This window comes from Puma concolor, chromosome A1, assembly GCF_028749965.1.
Source record: "Puma concolor isolate L17-30 chromosome A1, mPumCon1.1.hap2, whole genome shotgun sequence".
Taxonomy (NCBI): Eukaryota; Metazoa; Chordata; class Mammalia; order Carnivora; family Felidae; genus Puma; species Puma concolor.
In genome coordinates this window covers 67020589-67041626 of record NC_141667.1, presented here as the reverse complement: position 1 = coordinate 67041626, position 21038 = coordinate 67020589, and the positions used below count along the sequence as shown (strand labels likewise).

Sequence of the window (21038 nt, the reverse complement as noted above, 5' to 3'; positions counted from 1 at the left end):
GACTTTAGTTGCAATGTCAAATCTGAAATAATTTCAATAAACTTTTAGTACTACTACATTAAAATTCATTGATCTGTCTTGCACTTTGAATGGATCTTTTATATATGCATGGTTTTTAACTTTTTAATGTGCACATTGCACATTGGTCATATGGAAAATACTAGTTTGCTGAATTAGGTAGATCTTCCAAATGTTGATCTATTTCATTATATACTATTATAATATCAGTTATTCATATCATGAGGGTTTCACAATAATACTAAAAAGCTGTTAAGCTTCAGGGTGATAGTTACCAGTTTTCCAAATTCTAATTTTCACTTAAGAGCTCAAGTTTTATCACTGGCAACGACTTCTGTCTGTGTGTTTTCCTTGAAAACAGGCTCACTTTTATCCATTTTCAAGAAAATGTCTGACGAATATCCAAGTGTGAAGAGCCATGGTTTGTCACAGTAATTCTTACAACTAAAACTGGCATTCCATGAACAAGGCAGCTAGTTCAGACTGCAACTCAATTGCATGAGTGCTTTAACTTAAGATAACCATCAGTATACAAAAGAACCACTTTATATGCACTTCCCATTTTATAATACAGAATATTAAAAACAATGTTCACCTGAGGATTGATATTCAATAAAATTAATGATTATTATATAAGAATAGTCTTGTGTGAAACTTTTTTTAAAAAAACAGAGTGTGTGGTGACACAGAACACAAGGGACTGCTTCTACTTATATGGTTTAGAGCCACTGCCTTGATTTATATTAGGTGCAGCAGTTTTACCCACCACTAGTTTTGAACCATCAGTGTAAATGTCAACAAATTATAAATGGCAAGTAGTATCTTACTATTATTATTATGAAGAGTTATGATTTCATGGAAGCCTCTGAAAGGGCCTACACTTTGAAAGCTGCTACTGTTGCAGCTACTAAGTTTTCTCGGAAACTCAGTTACCATTATGTATATCCATTAATGGATTCAGTAGCTTTTCAGTTAGGATGCTCCATGTTAGGAAAGCTATCACATGGGCACTCTCGCTTTTATTCATTTCATCCCACTCTGGAGTTAGAAATGGTCAAATGTTGAAACTGTTTCATCGTCCCATCTCCAAGAAATGTGGAAAACTTTTGGAGCCTACACTTCAGCCTCCCAGACACCTGTTTTTATTCTAAGAGTAGAATTACAGAATGTTGTATTTAAAGTTTATTTATTTTGAGAGAGACTTAGCAAGTGGGAGAGGGGCGGGGGGGGGAGGGAGAGAGGAAGAGAGAGGGAGAAGGAGGGAGGGGGAGGGAGAGAGAGAGAGAGGGAGGGAGGGAGAGAATCCCAAGCAAGCTCCACGCTTTCAGTGTAGAGCCCGATGTGGGGCTCCATCCCACGAACTGTGAGATCGTGGTGTGAGCCGACATCAAGAGTCGAATGCTTAACTGACTGAGCCACCTGGGTGCCCCCAGAATGTTATATTTAAAAGCTATTAAATACCAAACTCTTGTCTTTAACTTTCTTCTAAACAAAAGAAGAGTGGTATAATAAATAGACAGCAGTGTTCACAAGACAGTGTTTATAAGGAGCAGGTATTAGAAGAACAAAAAGAATGTCCTCTTTGTGAATTAAAACATCTCTACCCCAAAGGCTTCCCTCTTTATCTGTAACTGCACTTAACGTGCTTTTTGTTTATTCTATATTAGCAGCATAGAATGGTTTGAGGATACAAACCATGTCCTCTAAGTGTATCTTTTCCTTAAATTGTCATGTTACATGAATCTTCTAAGAGCACAAAAAGTCCAAATTGACCACTTCAATCATATAAAGCAGTTGAAAAACCTTCTTCTATGACTTTAGCACTATTTAGTATATATCCAAATTTCTCAAGAGGGATGTTCATTCAATTAGACATACTGACTTTTTAAATGAGTCCCTCAGAATGTTCATAACCAGCCAAGTTTTCATGAAACTGCATAGCCAATAAGTATTAAAGAAACAGAAAAGTGAGAGAAATTGTTCCCCCTAAATTACTAATCAATAAAATTTAGTCAATTTGAAAAGTAATGAAGAAACTACATGAGAACTGGTGTCACCATCAACAACAGAAAAAACAGTGAAGCAATGTCCACAACAGTCTTAGAAAAAGAACACATATCCTGTTTTATAGTAACCCAACACATGCTTCTAGTATAGAAGCAAATGATGGATAGCCTCAAGCAGAGAAATAAGCACCTCTGGGTGCTTCCTAGAAGTTCAGTCAACCAAGAGAAAAATTAAAATAAGGAAATCAGAATTATAAGCACCATAGTAAATAGAGTAGTGATGATTACTAAACCATCCACTTACAATAACTAGCAAAAATCAGGCTGTGAGGAATTGAAAAAAATGTAGAAGCTTAACACTAACTCTATCAAAGAAGTATGTTTTAAGTTGAAGAAAAAAAATATAAAGATATAAAATTTATTTTTCTTCCACTTTAGAAGAACTTTTAGGAATACCTCTAACAGTTAAGAAATAATAGATGTTCATAAATTCCTTCACTTTCCTTTTATATTCATGAATAAACGATTTAACAAAAAAGAAACACAATTGTACAATATAATACCATCTTCTAGAACTATTTCTATCTAGATATATACCCCTGCTATCTGCTTATGTGCACAAATGTCTTATGTAGTATCACTTAAAATTAAGTAATGATTTTTTCTGATGGTGGAACTTGGGACGATTTGGGATTATTTATTTATTAATTATTATTCCTTACCTCCAGTTTATTTAACATATAACGTTGTGTATAAAGTGTACAACATAATGACTAGATGTATATACTGTGAAATGATTGCCCAACTAAGGTTAGGGAACACATCAAACATCTCACATAATTATAATTTTTTCTTTTTGGTGGTAGTGTGAACTTTTAAGACCTACTCTCTTTAGCAACTTGCAAATATGCAATACAGTATTAGTCACTATAGTTACCGTGGTGTACATTAAGTCCACAAACCTACCAATCTTCTAACTGGAAGTTTGTACTGTTTGATCACATTCCCCCATTTTCCAAGGGTGATTCTATTTCCTTTGCCTTATCTTTCTCTTTGTTTCATTTATCATTTTAATGAAAATAAGGTCATTATTCAAAATAACAAAATAAAACCTCTCCCTTATCAGGGAAAAAAAACAAGTTTAAAAGTTCTGCTATGTTATCCTAAGTTCAAGACATTACATCCCAATATTTTCTCTACTAACAATGTGAAGAAAATGATTTTTGTTGCACTTAAAATATTGTATTAACCTCTTTTTAGACTATTCATACATTAAGCAGTCATGTCTTACCTTCTGAGCATACAAAACACCAGCTAACGTTAACATGCTCATGATTTCGGCAGCCCCGTCGAGGTGTAAAGTGATTAGGGCAGATGATACTATTAGATGCAAGGATCTTGGACCCAGCAGCCAGGCAAAAGTCATTGGCATGGTATGCCACAGGGCAGCGGACACAGCGCATCAGACGACCTAAAATTACAAGCAGGAAAACCAGAGTAGCAGACAAAAAACAAAGAGATTAAGTATAAAACAACACGAGTTACTGAAATCTTTGTCAGCACTGAGAAAATGTCACTAACAGAAGGAAACACTACTAGGACAAGGGATGATAAAACACATAATTCACTATGAAAAGCTCAGATGGGAGCTATGTGATAAGTTGCCACAAAGAGTCAGATCTCACGACTATTAAGTGAGCCTGCCTCACCAAGAAAAACCCTATATAATCCATTGCCTAGACTCCTAGGAAACCTGGAATCAGCCTCAAACTAAATAGAAGGGATGTGCACAATCAGAAAGAAGGCCAGCTGGGAGAGAGAAAGACTAATAAATAATATTGCTTGGTACTATGTGATTCTTAAAGCCAGAACTTTAAGGTGAATGAACCCCTTCCAGATAAAATATGTCCTCTAACATGTATCACACCAAATAGAAACCATTACCAAATCATCTAAATGTAATCTACAATAGCAACTAAAAATGGGAAGGTAAACTGATGGTTAAACTGTAATTTTGATCAAGCAAGTTAAATTACTGTACTTAAGAGTGAGGAGATCTATAAGTCCAAGGAATCATATTACAAAAGGTACTGCCAGTCTAATTAAAAGCAAAGGCAAAACACTGCTACGTTTTTCCTCCTCAATCCCCTATGGGAGAAATGAGGGCTCTGTGGGCACACAAGCATTTAATAGTAGAGACACAATATTTGGCTTGGGAAAATTAGTAAGAGACCCTATTATTATTGAACAGAAATAAATGATTGTTTTCCCAATGAGAACAGACCTAAAAACTTGAATTTACCTGGAACTATAGGCAGTTTTGGAAACTTTAGCTCTCAATCTAACTATAATGCAGGAAAGAGGTTTTAGGATAGAAGTTTCCATCAAAAAAAAAATAAACCAACACAAAACAAAAACCTCAATTCTACCCTAAATTCATGTCTGAATGATATCACATCTGACAACCATAGATATAAAGGGTCCATAGGAAACGAATAATACACTTTGGTCTAATGGAGTAGGGGGAGAAAGGCATGTAGCACAATATTTTCTCAAACTAAGAAATCGAAATATTTCAAAACACCACATAACATTAGGGCTCCACAGAATACAATGTGGGAACTGCTAGACTAGTCCCTTATTCTCCTCTCTCTCACATAAAATGCTGACACTCTTGACAAAAGCTAGAGAGGCCACAAAGAGATGCCAGTTAGCACCTGGAAATACACACTGCCAATGAAAGCGAGGTTCTACAATTAGACTGGTCCATGTGAGAAACTCATACCTTTAGATGCAGAAACACTGGCTGGATTAGCAGCATGGCAGGTTATACAGATGTGGAGGGAGCACCGGAAGCCCTTGTTCTGCATAACAGTGGGTGGATACTTCTGGACACACTCTTCATGATAAAACTTTCCACACAAGGGCAAAAGGCACCTTTTAACATCTTCCCCACTCTGCTTACAAACAAAACAGGTATGGATTCCTGGGAAACCGAAATAAAGTAATAAATTAACACCAATTTAAGAGTTCATCCAATGCTAAAGCATTAGATGAAAGTTTGTAAGTACACTATTCTGTACTAAGTTCCAATATGGGGTGTGTGTATGCGTGTGAGTATGTGTGTGCGTGGGTCGGGGGGAGCGGGAAGGGTAGTTCCCATACCACCAAGCACTTCTCCAACACCAGCTAGGTATCTTACAATTCAACTTAATTCTGAGACTATATACCTGGCAATAACATCATATCCCACAGATTAAGGACTCAGTTCTACATGACTGCCCCATCCTCAACTTCAGATGCCACTCTCAAGTCCAGGTTGTCACCTATACTTCTGACTGGCTATATATCAGAGGTTCTCATGACCCTGTCTTCCTCAGGTTTGATTAGTTTGCTAAAATGGCTCACAGAGAAAGATTTTTATTTATTTACTGGATCACCGGTTTATTACAAAAGGTTGTAACTCATGAACAGCTAAATGGAAGAGACGAATAGGGCAAGATATGAGGAAAGGGTATGGAGCTTTCATGCCCTCTCCAAGAGGCACCACTTTCTTCTTAATCTCCACATGTTCACCAATCATTCAAAAGCTCTCTGAAACCCACCCTTTTAGGTTTTGATGGAGATTTCATTGCATAGGCATGGCGGATTAAACCACTGGCCAGTGATTCAACCTCCGGCCCTTTTTCCTCGCTAGAGATTAGGGGGCTAGGAATGAAAGTTCTAGCCCTCTAATCAGGATTGGTTCTTCTGGCAATCAAGCCCCCATCCTTAGGTGTGTCTTTCATTAACATAATAAAATACACACAGAGGACATCTTTATCACTCTCACCCCTTAGGAGACACCAAGGTCTTGGGAGCTCTGTGCCATAAACTAAAGACCAAAATACACATTTCTTAGTATAAATCACAATATCACAGTAAAGAACTTTCTAAGAGACTGATTAGGATGACAACGTGAACCCACTGAACAATCAATCACTACTGAGAAAATCTTGACAATGTTTGCTTGCTAATGTGACACAATAGGAACTACACATTACGTACAAAGCATTCCTGCCAGAAGAAAACTGACCTGAAATTAATTCAGCCTCTAGATCTAACTACAAGTTTCCAGGAAATATGGAAGAGATAGAGGAAGAAGTTAAAAGGACACCTCAAAGATGCAATCAACCAAATTTACAATGTGGAAAACTGAGCAGGACCAATCACCGTTGTCTCAACAAATAAATGACACTTAAAAATAGGGTGGGAGTAGTAATGTTGTAGATTAAGAGAAATTAAGAGACATATCAAAAAATAAAGAAAACCTTATCTGGATCTTGATTCAAACACTATAAAAAGACATCTTTGAAACAAATTGGAAAATTTTTAAATGAGACTGGGTACTGTATAATTTTGCTACACATTAGATATATATCTTTAAGTAGTAACTGTTACACCTTTTGAAATACATGGGTAAACAGAGGTAGAACACCAAGAAGTACTGAAGCTAAGTGATGAATACGGGGGGAATCTTTACACTGTTCTACTTTTATAAATGTCTGAGGATTTCTTTCTTTTCCTTCTTTTTTAATGTTTTTGAGAGAGAAACAGTGAGAGTGGGGGAGGGGCAGAGAGAGAGAGAGAGAGAGAGAGAGAGAGAGAGAGAGAGAGAGACACAGAATCCGAAGCAGGCTCCAATTCACAAGCAGTGAGATCATGATCTGAGCCAAAGTCACATGCCTAACTGAGTGAGCTACCCAGGTACCCTGAGTGTCTGAGGATTTCTGTAATACAAAGTTTAAGGAAAGAAAAAAAAAAAATCCACCTCTCTCTGAGAAGCAATACAATGTAAAGGAAAAAGCTCAGGCTTGAAAGACACATCTGAACTTGCCTCTGACACTTGCTGGAAATAGAAGCTCATTAAAATAGCCCATCTCACCTATAAATAGTAAGTTTACCCAACTAATAATGATTTTAGGAAAAATTTTTAGTTATGCATTTGGAAAGAAGCAAACTACTTACTGTCTAATGCCAAGTAACTCACAGCCAATATTAGATTAGAATAACCTAAATTATGGGACAGTCACTCCCCATTAGGAAAATAGGGTAAGAAATGACTCCTTTATTCTTACTCTATTCATCTTTACTAAAACCAGAGTAAAATTTCCTACCCTCAAAAGTAACTCTTTACCTCACGCCCTATACAAAAATTGATTCAAACTAGACCATAGACCTAAATATGAAACCTAAAACTATAAAATTTTCATTAGAAAACAAAGAAAAGTTTTGTGACACTGGATTATGCAAGATTTATTCAATATGACACCAAAGCAAAATCTCTAAAAAGAACAAAATAAACTGAATTTCATGAAAATTAAAAACTGCTCTTCAAAAGACACCATTAAGGAAATGAAAGACCAACCCACAGATCGGTAGAATAATTTTAGAAGTATGTATCAGATAAAGAACTTGTGCCCAGAATATATACAACGGGCTCTTAAAACTCAAAAGTAAGAAAATAAACAAATTAAAAAAAAAAAAAAAAGATCTGAATGGACACTTCACCAAGAAGTCAAAAAGCACATTAGGATGCACAGGGGCACATGGGTGGTTCAGTTGGTTGAGCGTCTCATGTCAGCTCACGTCATTATCTTATGGTTTCTGAGTTTGAGCCATGCTATCAGTGCACAGCCCACTTTGGATCCTCTGTAACCATCCTCTCTGCCCCATCCCTGCTTGTACTCTCTCTCAAAAATGAACATTAAAAAAATTATTTAAAAAATATATATATATAAACAAAAACAAAAAAGATACACAATACCATTCATTAAGAAATGCACATTAAGGGGCACCTTGGTGGCTCAGTCGGTTGAGCGTCCGACTTCAGCTCAGGTCATAATCTCACAGCTCATGGGTTCGAGCCCCACGTTGGGCTCTGTGCTGACAGCTCGGAGCCTGAAGCCTGCTTCGGATTCTCTGTCTCCCTCTCTCTCTGCCCTTAACCCACTTGCATTCTGTCTCTGGCTCTCTCAAAAATAAATAAACATTAAAGAAAAGAAAGAAAAGAAAGAAAGAAATACACATTAAAATAACAATGAGAAGGCACCTGGGTGGCTCAGTGGATTAAGAATATGACTCTTGATTTTGGCTGAGGTTATGACCTCATGATTCATAGGATCAAGCCCTGCATCAGGCTCTGTGCTAACAGGGTGGAACCTGCTTGGCATTCTCTCTCCCTCCCTCTGCCCCTCCTTGAGCACGTGTGCACACGCTTGCTCTTTCTCTCTCAAAATAAATATTTAAAAATAAAATCACAATGAGATACCATGATACATCTGTCAGAAGGGCTAAATTTATAAAGACTGACAATACCAAGTGTTGATGAAGATGTGAAAGAACTGAAACTCTCATGCATTACTGATGAAAATTTAAAATGGTACAAAAACTTTGGAATACAATTTGAATGTTTCTTAAAAAATTAAACATATACCTACCATGCCATTCCACCCTTACGTATTTACACAAGTAAAAAGAAAATGTGTCCATCCAAAGACTTGAATGTTCACAGCAGCTTTATTAGTAATACCCCAACCTGAGAACAACCCAAATGTATATCAATAGATGAATGAATAAACCACCTGTGATACATCCATACAATGGCATACTACCCAGCAATAAAAAGGAATGAACCTGCAACAGTGTTGTTGAATCTCAAATTAAGGGGCACCTGGGTGGCGCAGTCGGTTAAGCGTCCGACTTCAGCCAGGTCACGATCTCGCGGTCCGTGAGTTTGAGCCCCGCGTCAGGCTCTGGGCTGATGGCTCAGAGCCTGGAGCCTGTTTCTGATTCTGTGTCTCCCTCTCTCTCTGCCCCTCCCCCGTTCATGCTCTGTCTCTCTCTGTCCCAAAAATAAATAAACGTTCAAAAAAAAAAAAAAAATCTCAACTATGCTGAGGGATGGTTTCACAAGGGGTTATATACACATACAGACATATATATATGTCAAAACATATCAAACTACACTTTGTGCAGCTTATTGTACATCAACTATACCTCAATAAACTATTTTAAGACAGAGAATGAACTACTGATACACACATTAACATAGATGAGCATCGGGGCGCCTGGGTGGCGCAGTCGGTTAAGCGTCCGACTTCAGCCAGGTCACCATCTCGCGGTCCGTGAGTTCGAGCCCCGCGTCGGGCTCTGGGCTGATGGCTCAGAGCCTGGAGCCTGCTTCCGATTCTGTGTCTCCCTCTCTCTCTCTGCCCCTCCCCCGTTCATGCCCTGTCTCTCTCTGTCCCAAAAATAAATAAACGTCAAAAAAAAAAATTAAAAAAAAAAAAAAAAAAAAAAAACATAGATGAGCATCAAAAACGTTATATGGAGCCAGACACAAAAAAACTATATATGTTTTGTTCCACGTATATATATGAAACCCTTAAAAAGGATAAATTTAATGTGTAGTACCAGAAAGCAGATCATTATTTGCCTGAAATAAGATTTGGGGGAGAGAGGAGCATAAGGATTAACTGTAATAAGTACAAGAGAACCTTCTGAAGTGATGGAAATGTTCTAAATCTTCTCCATGGTTGTGGTTACACAGGTGTATATAAATTTTATCAAAACCTATCAAAACATACATGAAAATGAGTGCATTTTATAGTAGGTAAATTACACTTCAGTGAGGCTAACTTAAAATAGTTTTGCCTTAACTTGGTCAGAGAATATCACATTATAATAAAGATAAGACCAGTGGGGTGCCTGTGTGGCTCAGTCGGTTAAGCGTCCAACTTCGGCTCAGGTCATGATCTTGCGGTTCAGGAGTTTGAGCCCCGTGTTGGGCTCTGTGCTGACAGCTCAGAGCCTGGAGTCTTCTTCAGATTCTATCTCCCTCTCCCTCTGCCCCTCTCTTGCTTGTACTCTCTCTCTCTCTCTCTTTCAAAAATAAAATAAAATATTAAGAAAAAAAAAGGTAAAACTAGCAAAACTGGATCATTTGCACAAAAGGCAAGAAGCTCTAAGATTAGGATAAGAGATATGCACATACCAAAACATTTTTTTCTAAATTTCATTTACAGGGGTGGATGGCACTATTTTCCATAATGATCAAAAAGCCCACCATGCAGGGACAAAATGACCCACAGCTATCTTGTCTTCCAGCTTTTATTCACACGTTACTAAAAGTAGTGGCAGAAAGATGAGATAACTCAATGTGACAGAGCCACTTATTTAAAGACACAAGTTGGGGCGCCTCGGTGGCTTGGTCGGTTGGGCGTCTGACTTCGGCTCAGGTCATGATCTCACAGTCCGTGGGTTCGAGCCCCGCGTCGGGCTCTGTGCTGACAGCTCAGAGCCTGGAGCCTGTTTCAGATTCTGTGTCTCCCTCTCTCTGTGACCCTCCCCCGTTCATGCTCTGTCTCTCTCTGTCTCAAAAATAAATAAACGTTAAAAAAAAAGAAAAAAAAAATAAAGACACAAGTTAATTCTGTCTCTTGTTCCCACATGGGCTACTCTAAACCTACACTCTATCCTTCAAGCGAGAGACCACCTTTCCCCATCATTCTCACCAATGTAAGAAAAAAACTTCAGCTTCCTTCTTCTGCCTCACAACTTCAAGGAACATTCCTATTTTATCTTTTTGCCTCTTCAAAATTATTCTCTCCTGTCTCTATAACTGTACTCCTCCAATGATTCCCTCTTCTGTTATAAGAATTTATTTCTCTATGTGGTTTTTAACCTTTATCCTACCAACACTCAAGATGTTCTTCCTCTTGGGGCGCCTGGGTGGCGCAGTCGGTTAAGCGTCTGACTTCAGCCAGGTCACGATCTCGCGGTCCGTGAGTTCGAGCCCCGCGTCAGGCTCTGGGCTGATGGCTCGGAGCCTGGAGCCTGTTTCCGATTCTGTGTCTCCCTCTCTCTCTGCCCCTCCCCCGTTCATGCTCTGTCTCTCTCTGTCCCAAAAATAAATAAAAACGTTGAAAAAAAAAAAAAATTAAAAAAAAAAAAAAAAAGATGTTCTTCCTCTTGACCCTATAATATCCTCCCTTCAACTACTGCCCTCTTTTCCATGGTATCAGGCTTCTATGAGAAATAGTGTATACTGGTATCCAGGCACCCTTCAACCTGGTTTAGTATGGCACCCTCTGGCAAAAAGTCAAGCCTTTCCTCACTGCCAAATACAACTGTCTCTTTTCACGCCAGGACCTCCTTGGTTTCTCTGCCACATCTGCCACTGCTTATGACACCCCACTGCCCCCGGCTTCACAGCCATTCTTTGACTAGCTCCTCCTCACATTCCAGTAGTTCTTCTATGTGGGCATGCCCTAAGTACTGTTGTCTGCCCACTTCTCACTCTACACATGCTTTCACTCAGGGCAGGATCACGCACACTTACGATTTTAATGACTTAGGAGTGTAACAGCTGTCATCCCCCATTTTTTTATTACTTAAATGCTGTAACATTCAGTCCGACTTCACCTCATGTCACGAGTTCGAGCCCCACATCAGGCTCTATGTTGACAGCTCGGAGGTGGGAGCCTGCTTCGAATTCTGTGTCTCCTTCCCTTTCTCTCTCTGCCCTCCCCCGCTCACTCTCTCTCTCTCTCTAAAAAATGAATAAACATTAAAAAAATTTTTTTTTAAATCTGTAACATTCACATATAATGCTGAAGAAAGAACAATCTCCTTAGCACAGCCTGTGAGGTACTTTACAGGCTGGTTCCATCTGACCATTCTTAGTTTCTGACCCAATTTGTATATTATAACTCTTAAAATAGATCTTTCCCTTTTGGTAAACAGTTTTGTCGACATATGATATACACACAGAAAAGTACAGCATCCTAAGTGTATAGTTCACAAATAACCATAAAATAAACTCGCTTATGTAATCACCAGTCAGCTCAAGAAACAGAAAACACTGACAGTAATCCAGAAATCCTCCTTGTCACTACCAATGCCTCTTCCCTAAAATACCTTAAACACAAAACCTATGCCTCCTATTCCCTAAACAGTCTATACTTTAATTACTGGACCTTCTATTCTTCCTCTCCCCACACCAATGACCATGTCTCTCTTAAAACCAAACTCAGTTTTTTTTCTCTGTGGCACTGGTTCATCTTTGTTTACCTATCACTTTAAATGTATCTCTACTACAATACTTTTGCACCGCATTATACCATAAAGTCATTATTCACTTGGAATTCTTTTCTACAGGCAAAGATTACAAAGCACCTATCCGTGTCTGCAGCAACTAGCCCAGTATCGCCACAAAAACAGTGTATCCAATAAATGTTGGGTTTTCCTGAAAAACTTAAAACTCAGACCATCTTTGGAAGAAGACCCTTCTGTATCTACTTCACCTGTGCGACATTCATTGCAGATAAATTTTCCTCTCGGCATCTCAGTTAGTCCAAGGCACTCCAGGTGGAAAGCCCCACAGCACTGAGCCTCACATAACAGCAGCTCACCCAGTTTCTCACAGTTCTGTTAAGAGAAAGAAAACAGGTATGTCTACAGAAAAAGGATTTTAAAGTCCCGAACAGAAGGCCTTCATGAAGGCAGAGGTTAACTAGCAGCTTTCTAGAAAGCAGAAAGCCCTCTCTTTATTCAGCCAATATTTAGTGATTAACTCCTCTATGCCAGGTACCACAAGGTCCCTTGGCTTTCATGGTTCACATATTCTAAGAACAGAAAATACAAGTAAACAAACAAACAGGAAAGATAATGATAAGATTAAGTAGAGAATTCAAATAGCTATTTTGGACTGGGTGATTAGGAACGGCCTCTCAGACAGGGTTCTGAGCTACTAGTCAGTCATTTAGTCAGACAGAAAGACCAGGAAGACCAGTACAGAAAGTCCACAGACAGGAAAAACTATGTCATGTCTAAAAATCATAAGGAAAATCAGTGGACTAAAGTGGAACAAAAGTTAGAAGTGGTAGAAGATGAGGTAAGAAAAAGGCAACAGCCTGATTGTGTGGCCTTACACATTATGGTATAGTTTCAGATTTTATTCTCATTACAAAGGTATACCATCAAAGGTCTTTACCAAGGGAAGGCTAAAATCAAATATTCATTTAAAAACAGATCTCTCTGATTACTACATGGAAAATGAGTTCAAGAATGAGATATGTGAGAACAGTAGCAAAGAGACAATCAAGGAAGCTACTCTAATAGTTCAAGCAAGAGATACTGACTAGCTACACTTGGATTGTAACAGTCCCAAAAGGGCTCTACTCAAGGTTTGAATGACCTTTGAGATACATCTACAACCATCTCAGAGAGGCCACTTTTCTAAGATGATCTCATCTAAGATAGGGTGCCATTTTTGATAGAGCCTTAGGAAATAAAGATCTGGATGTTTGTTTCAAAACACCGTAAGATTTATGAAAATTCTGCAAATTCCCAACATTTGTTACTTTTATCCCTCTAACATCCTGACTTGTTTCCCCATACTGATTAGGAGAAAAATATAAAAATGACAAAAAGTTTTATACTTACTGGGTGAGGAAAGGTGACTAGGCAAGTCTAATACATTTAAGAACCCAAGAAACAGAACTGGTCTTGGCCACTTAACATCATAATTTAAATAAACAAATGAGTAGGAGAACTTTGGGGAAAAGGCCAGAGGCAGCCAGCGTTAAGAACAGACAGACCCCCAAGGTCGTAATCAACCTATAGTGTAAGTTAGTCTTAAACTTTGTCTCTTTCATTATCTCCTATTCACATAAAAATTGACAACTGCCATGTTTTATATATTCACAGTGCCAGTGATACCAGCTTTTATATACAATAAACAAATCTGCTTTCATCATTTAAACAGGAAAACTTCAATTACAATACATATCAAAGAATAATGTTTGAAAATTAACCAAATGTTATGGACTAACCCTTTAATTGGGATGATTATGTAATTCATCTTTCAGATTAGGAACCATAATAAAAGGACACAATATTAATAAATTATACAAGGACAATAGATTTAAACAAAGAGTGCCCAAACAATCCAGGGCCACAAGGCCACTATAGCTTTAACCATTTTTTCTTGATAATCTTTGTGGGCATACACTCTCTGAGAACTAACAGTGTGTTTGGGTGCTCATCAGAATATGATCAATCTTTATATAATAGCGAAAATGAACAAAGAAACAAAGTTGAAATTCTATTGTTCATCATAGCATATCCTGGGCTTGGGTTATTTTTATTTTTTAGCCGTTTTAATTAGAAAAGAGGAAGAAAAACCAAGTATCTTCAATTTTTTATATGTCAGCTTTTAAGAATTTACAAAGGTAAATCAAGCCCATAAAGAGAGAGCATAATCAAAGCATCCATTTAATGGACTCTACTATCAAGTCTGATAAAGGCTCTTTAGAGAGAGGCAATACAACAGAGTGGTTAGGACTCTAAACCCAGATTGCCTGGGTTTCAATCCTGGCTTTGCCGTGTGACTATAAGCAAGCTATGTAACATCTTTATGCCTCAGTTTCCTCATCTATAAAACCGAGGGTAATAATGGTAATCTACTTTACAAGATTGTTAGGACTATATGATGTAATTTAAAGTGATGGAAACTCTTGACATATAGTAGGTACTACATATACACTTATTAAGACATGAAGAGGCCTTCTTTTAAAAGACAAGCAAGCAATCAAAATGCAAGTGGGAAACATCTTCTACCTGACAGACATTCTCCTTGAGTGCAGCTCCTCCGCCTCGTTCGCCCTGCAGCTTTTTCGATGCTGGCATCCCATGATCATTCTCTACACCCTCCTCAACAGTGTCCTTGGGGCTTGCAGCTGTTCTGTGTGTCATCAGTTCTCCCTTGCAGAGAAAAAATAATGTCCCATATCTGTATTATTCATGTCTCCTCCATTTGACCCCCGCCCTCTGGGCTGCTATTTGTCTAGCCATTAAGCACTTACAGATGTTCAGCCAATCACGCGGGCGGACTGCATGCAATGTTAGTTCTAACCCTGCTGTGATTGGGCGGGTAGTGGGCGCCTCATGCCCTGCCACTAACTGCTCTGAGGCTGTTCCACTGGAACTTTTTGAGCTGTTCCATTTTAAGGTTTCACTAAGGGAGAGAAAACATTCTTAAGTTTATTTGATTACTTATTTGTCCTTCCAAGATCAGTGTTTCCTAAATAATGCCCACCTTGGGCATTCTATTCAAATTATTCTGGAAAGAAACACTCTGTATCATAATGTGTAATGCTGACCTGACTTGTTCTATTTCTCTTTTAACTTGAGTTGAAAAGCCAGAGATAGCATCAATGACTGCATTGATGCTCTGCAAGGAAATGGTTTTAAATCTACCTTTGTTTCCTTAAAGCCAATGTTTATAAATATTATTCTAAAATTAAGCAGATGCTGGTTTCAAGAAATAAGCAAATTGAGTTTCCTTCCCCTCTAAATGTAGCAGTCTCAACTATAAAAGGGCAGCATGAAAGTTCACTCAGATTATATGGTTACTTGGCATTGCGCTCTTTGGTTTTAGAAAAAAGCTTACTTTGTGATGAAACAGTTACAAAATTTATCAGACACCTAGAGCATAGGATGTTAAAGATCATACCCATAGTTGCCATATATTGTCTTGCCTGATTTTTACTAGCATCAGACTCTCTTTCTACTCCAGGATTCCTATTACAGCTTTTCATTAGCTATTTCAGTAGAACATTACTCTTAACTCAAGGGAAAGAGGGATGTGGCCTCTACTGTGAAAAGTAGATTTGCTTTGGAAGGTCAAAAGATGAGGAACTGAGTAATACCTCTGAGATTGGAGTTTCTTTTGATGAGTCGTCATTTTTCATTTTTTTACAATGCACCTTGGCTGTAGAATGCCTCTGTCGTTTTCGCTTCCTTGGTTTATCAAATATCTTTGTAGTGCCTATGACAGGAAAACAGGTGTTACCTCCTGGCTAATCACTTACATGTCCAAGAACTCCTATCCTCAACTAAAAGGACCTCATAGAATTATGGAATGTTAGAATAAAAAACCAATCTTAAAGCCCATTTAATTCCCCAACTTTGTAGATGAGGGAAAAAGGCACAGGGTGGGGAGATTTACCCACGACTACATAATTAGTTGGGAAAATAGCTACACACATATAAATTCTGCCTCATACAGATTAAATAGTAAATGTATAAGTAGGTTAAGACAATTTCATTTTACATGATTGAAATGAAAAACTTCTTAATTCCTCAAAGGACTTTAACATCCTGTAAATGGGAAGGAAATACATTTAGTAGTCAGGAAAAGATACTAAAATTCGACCTCCACAATTAAAGATAGTACATTATAGCACTATATGATTTAAGCATTAAGATGAAAGGCTGAAATACATAATATCTGGCTTGAGGAAAGGGAGATCTCCCTTAACACATTTAGTAACTTAAAGGATATTTAGCAATGGTACTATAATGTTGAACATCCAACAATTTAAAATATATGCATGCTCTAACATGGCCTATATACAAAATGAAATTCCAGTCCTTCCCTCATTATATTTTATACTTATTTCACCTCTTTGTTACAGAAATTTCAGGAATTTAAAGTAATATTTCATAAAATGTTCCAGGATAATTAGGCTAGGTATCAACATGAAGGCTAGACTTTGGAAAACTGGTTTAGTATTCTCTTCTTGGGACTGCCTGATACAGATGGAGAAGCTCTGCTATCAAAGCTGCTGGCTACCTATAACTAAAAGAATAATTAACAGAATAGCAGAATGAAGGTTCAAACTTCTCAGTAGCTAAAATATTCAGATGAAATTTACAAAAGATAAAGAATAAGTTTTGGGTTTTATAAAAACTGGAGTATAAAAGTGTAAGAGAAGAGCTGATATTACTTTGAAAGTTTTTTTCCTAAAGCAAGCAAATTGATGAAATTACATTTGCACACAAGATTAACATAAGTGAACATATTGCTAGATTTACTTACTAAAAAACTTAATAATCATGGGTCACATTTAAAGATGTACTCATTTAAGATCACATGCAATATAACCTTCCCATGATACCCTTTGCTGGCACATCTGATGCTATGTGCTCAAATCTGGCCTAACACTTCAGAAATAACAGTAATCAATAAATGGCACCGGCAGATGAATGATCAAAGTGACACAAAGAATTGGCATGTAGAAAATTTGGGGTGTATAACAAGATGGGGTGTATAACAAGTAGTGTCGCAATGAATGTGGTCAGGTCTGGAATTAGTCTTCCCAACTCTGCCACCTCTTTCATCTTCATATTCTTCTATAAAATAGGGATAATATGGATAATATCCTAATTCTCTCTAATGCTTTCGATGGATTAGAGATTAACAGTCCTAAACAAAGGAACTGAGCAAAGAACATGGTAGAGCAAATGCACAAACTATGATTACTGTATCTGTTACTCAATAAAGAGCTGCCCATTCCTCCAATTGGCAGAACCAAGATCACCATGTCTAAGTTTCAGGAGTCAGATTAAAAAACAATTTAAAAGATTTCAAAGCCCTTAAGAAGCAACCACAATGGACCAGACTGAAATGTAAGCTCCCTTTATCAAGCATATACTCACTCACCAAAGATCAAAGATGTGGTAAAAGAAACTAAGACTATTTGTGAAAGACTGGCTTAGATGACTTGTAATTTCCCCCTCAACTCAGACTCCTTATTTTCTGTCCTACATAATAAAAATTGAATCAAAGCCAAGAAAGTAATGATAGAGTTGGAGAACCATCTAATAAGAAAATTAAGTAGCTCATTTTCTCTATTGTTGCTACCAGTTACTTACTCTAACAGAATTCTAATTCCAGGATTCTACATTCTAAATCTGTAATTCTAATTTCAGCATGTAACTGAAGATGACCAGACAATTTTCTAGCGTCATGCATTCTATTGGGAAGCATATTTTGACAAACAAGTCTTTTTTTTTTCTTTTTTAAAGTTTGCTTATTTATTTTTAAGTAATCTCCAAAGCCAACATGGGGCTCAAACTCACAACCTTGAGTTCAACAGTCATGTGCTCTTCCAACTGAGCCAGCCAGGAGCCCCTTGGGCAAACAAGTCTTAGAAGTTGCAACCTTGCTGGTCTTGCTTACATATGTAACAACTTTTAGTTAGCTGACAAGATGTTTCCTAGTTATTTCCACATTACATTTTTTAAATCTCAAACATTTAAATCTCAAAAATACGCACCTCCACCAAACTCTTTAGAATGAGATGCAGCACGTGATTCATTAATGTCATTCTCCAAGTGGCCAGCTTCATAACACTACAAATAAGTAAAATGCAACAGGTTTACAAAGGAACAGAAAATAAACCCTTTGTATTATATGCCAAAAGTTGAACTGTCTACTGTCACAGATACAGAAATCCTAGCTATATTAAAATTAAAAAAAAAAACCAGTATGACAATAATGGATTGAACAGAAACTACATGGGGAAAGACATGAGATAAAACACAACAACAAAAAACACAACTCCAAAAGACTCATACAAACACATACTCCTTCAAAAACCAGGGATAAGAGGTGGGTGGGATTATGCAGCGACCCCCAATAGATCAAGCAGATACAGAATGGTGTTCTGATTGAAGTGGTAGACAAAGACAAAGGGCATGGTCCCAGAAACCGACCCACCATCTCTGTTCTATTTCATACCACCCTGTATTTAAAATCTATCTTCTTAAAACTGAATTTATGCCATTATTTTTACAAAGACTTATTTATTTGATGAATTCTAAATATTAAGGAGCTCTGGATCAGTGCTCACTTCAGAAGCACATATACTGGAAAGCTCTGAACCACAGAATGTCTTCCTGATTTAAGTGGCTGCAGGTTAATGTAAAGCAACATTAAAACTCAAAACACTTAGATATCAAGAGTAATTTCCTACACATGTTATACCCCTACTAATAATGCCTGTATAAATTAGTTCCAGTCCAAGAAAATGGCTTCTCCTACAATAAAAATATTCTTCAACATGAGTGTAAAACAAAATTTAGTGGCCACAAAAAGTCAACATAATGGATGCTATTCTTGCTGTAAAGGTACTAGAACTTGGGGTGAAAACAAGACAAAATACAGCAGCAAATTTCCAAATGCTCACCATATAGATTAATCAAACCATTCACTTACTGTATGTCAATTACATATCAATAAAATGGGGCGGGGGGATCATTTACTTAATTGCCCCAAATTCTGCTTTTCTTTAAAATCTGTCATTATCTCACTTCTAGCAGTGATCCCACAGCCTTACATAATTCACCTTGTATAACACTAATAAAGTTATCACCTGATTGCAAATGTCCCTTCCACTCTCAAAATATTCAACTGAATCCCAATTTCCCTGTCCCTTACAATATACCTCTTTCAACAATCTTAAAAATGGCTAAGATTTGAATAAGACAAAGCCAGGGGAAGCACTGCAGAAGAAAACTATCACAGCCTTAAAAGTATAAGGTGCAATGATAGGATGATGATTTGGGGACATGATACTGTCACTGATCGTTGTACAAACTGCAGATAAAGTTCAGAGAGCAGATGAACCTAAGAATTGAAAAGTCCATGTCCAAAGACAAAATCCCAGTCTTAGGACATTGAAAAGAATAAAAGAACTAACGAATATAATGCAGCCTTTAAAATGAGGTACGAAAACACAACTATTGAGTTTTACATTTACATGCTAATTGACATGGGTGAATATCTAACAAACAAAATTAGAGTCTTCAATATAGGATTAAATGATAGAAGGCTGCTATAGCTGAGGAAAAAACTCTAAAAACTCAATTTGTGATTTGATTGCAATCTCCATTTTTTTCTTTAAAGAAGAAAATTTAAGAGGAAATCTGTGGGGCGCCTGGGTGGCTCAGTCAGTTGAGCGTCCAACTTCAGCTCAGGTCGTGATCTCACAGCTCTTGGGTTCGAGCCCCGCATCGGGCTCTGTGTTGGCAGCTCAGAGCCTGGCGCCTGCTTCGGATTCTGTGTCTCCCTCTCTCTCTGCCCCAACCCACTCGCATTCTGTCTCTGGCTCTCTCAAAAATAAATAAACATTAAAAAAAAAACTTTTTTTTAATTTAAAAAAAAACCTTTTTTTAATTAAAAAAAAAAAAAAAAAAAAAGGAAATCTGTGTATCCTAACAACTTAATTTCTAAAACCCTGAATTACTCCTCATACATATGGGCAACAGGAAGTTTCTTAAAAATTAATATCCAGCTATCATCATTATAGAATTAGAAAACAATTTTCTATCTCCATCTACTATTTAATGATGCCTTCTTGGCTAATGAAAACCAAGTCTGCAAACTCAAAAACTTAAGTTCAAATATTTCTATTTGGTTTATAACTGAGCTGAGTCTTTTCTTAGCTGGTATGAAAATAGGGCAGTGGGATAAGAGTAGGTTAGCGGCGTATACAGACAGAAGTGAGGTAGAAATCAGGTTAAGAGATTTGAGCCTGGAAAAGAAATGACAACAAACACAAATTTTACTCAATCTTATAACCTTTTTTCATTTTCATTTGAAAAGAAAATCTAAAAACAACTGATACACATGTCCACACATATGGAGAACAGTCTCTCAATATAGAATCTTAGACCAAATGTATATACTGTAACATTCTGTAATTTCTATGTTAAGTGTGCATCAATGTTGCTAAGTATTACTAAAAGCTCTGTTTTTAAAATCACATATTTCCATATGGTTTAATCATATTTTAGAATTGACAAAAATAACATACCTTTTTAGAAAAACCAAGATCCCCTTTCTTAGGCATAAATCCAGGGTCTAAATCATTGGATTCAAGAAGTTTCTTAGTGGGTTTTCTCTGACGTTTACTTTCATAATTTCCTGAAATGCATATATCTTTTCATTAGATGATTTAGAAACTGATCACATGCTAATTTTTAAAAAAAAAATCTATATGCCACAGAAAAATGAATCACCGTATTTTTTATGTTTTCCTCCTCATCTTCTGGGTAGGGACAGGATAAGAATTTATTTATTCTAAAATATTAGTTAACATAAAACAAGAAAATAGTTCTCAA

The 21038-nt window shown here is 37.2% G+C and overlaps 1 protein-coding gene across 10 annotated transcripts in view; it reads right to left on the bottom strand.

The window, feature by feature from the left end:
- The window catches only part of NSD1 (nuclear receptor binding SET domain protein 1), a 150672-nt gene that overhangs the window by 28954 nt on the left and 100680 nt on the right, over positions 1-21038 (bottom strand). For all 10 annotated transcript variants that reach the window (XM_086677976.1, XM_086678297.1, XM_086678156.1 and 7 more), the window contains 7 exons: positions 20732-20841; positions 18191-18266; positions 15779-15897; positions 14688-14831; positions 12371-12494; positions 4810-5010; positions 3316-3495 (listed from right to left, as the gene is read on the bottom strand). In XM_086677976.1, coding sequence (XP_086534102.1) covers positions 3316-3495; positions 4810-5010; positions 12371-12494; positions 14688-14831; positions 15779-15897; positions 18191-18266; positions 20732-20841 — 954 coding nt within the window. The remainder of the gene's footprint in view (positions 1-3315; positions 3496-4809; positions 5011-12370; positions 12495-14687; positions 14832-15778; positions 15898-18190; positions 18267-20731; positions 20842-21038) is intronic.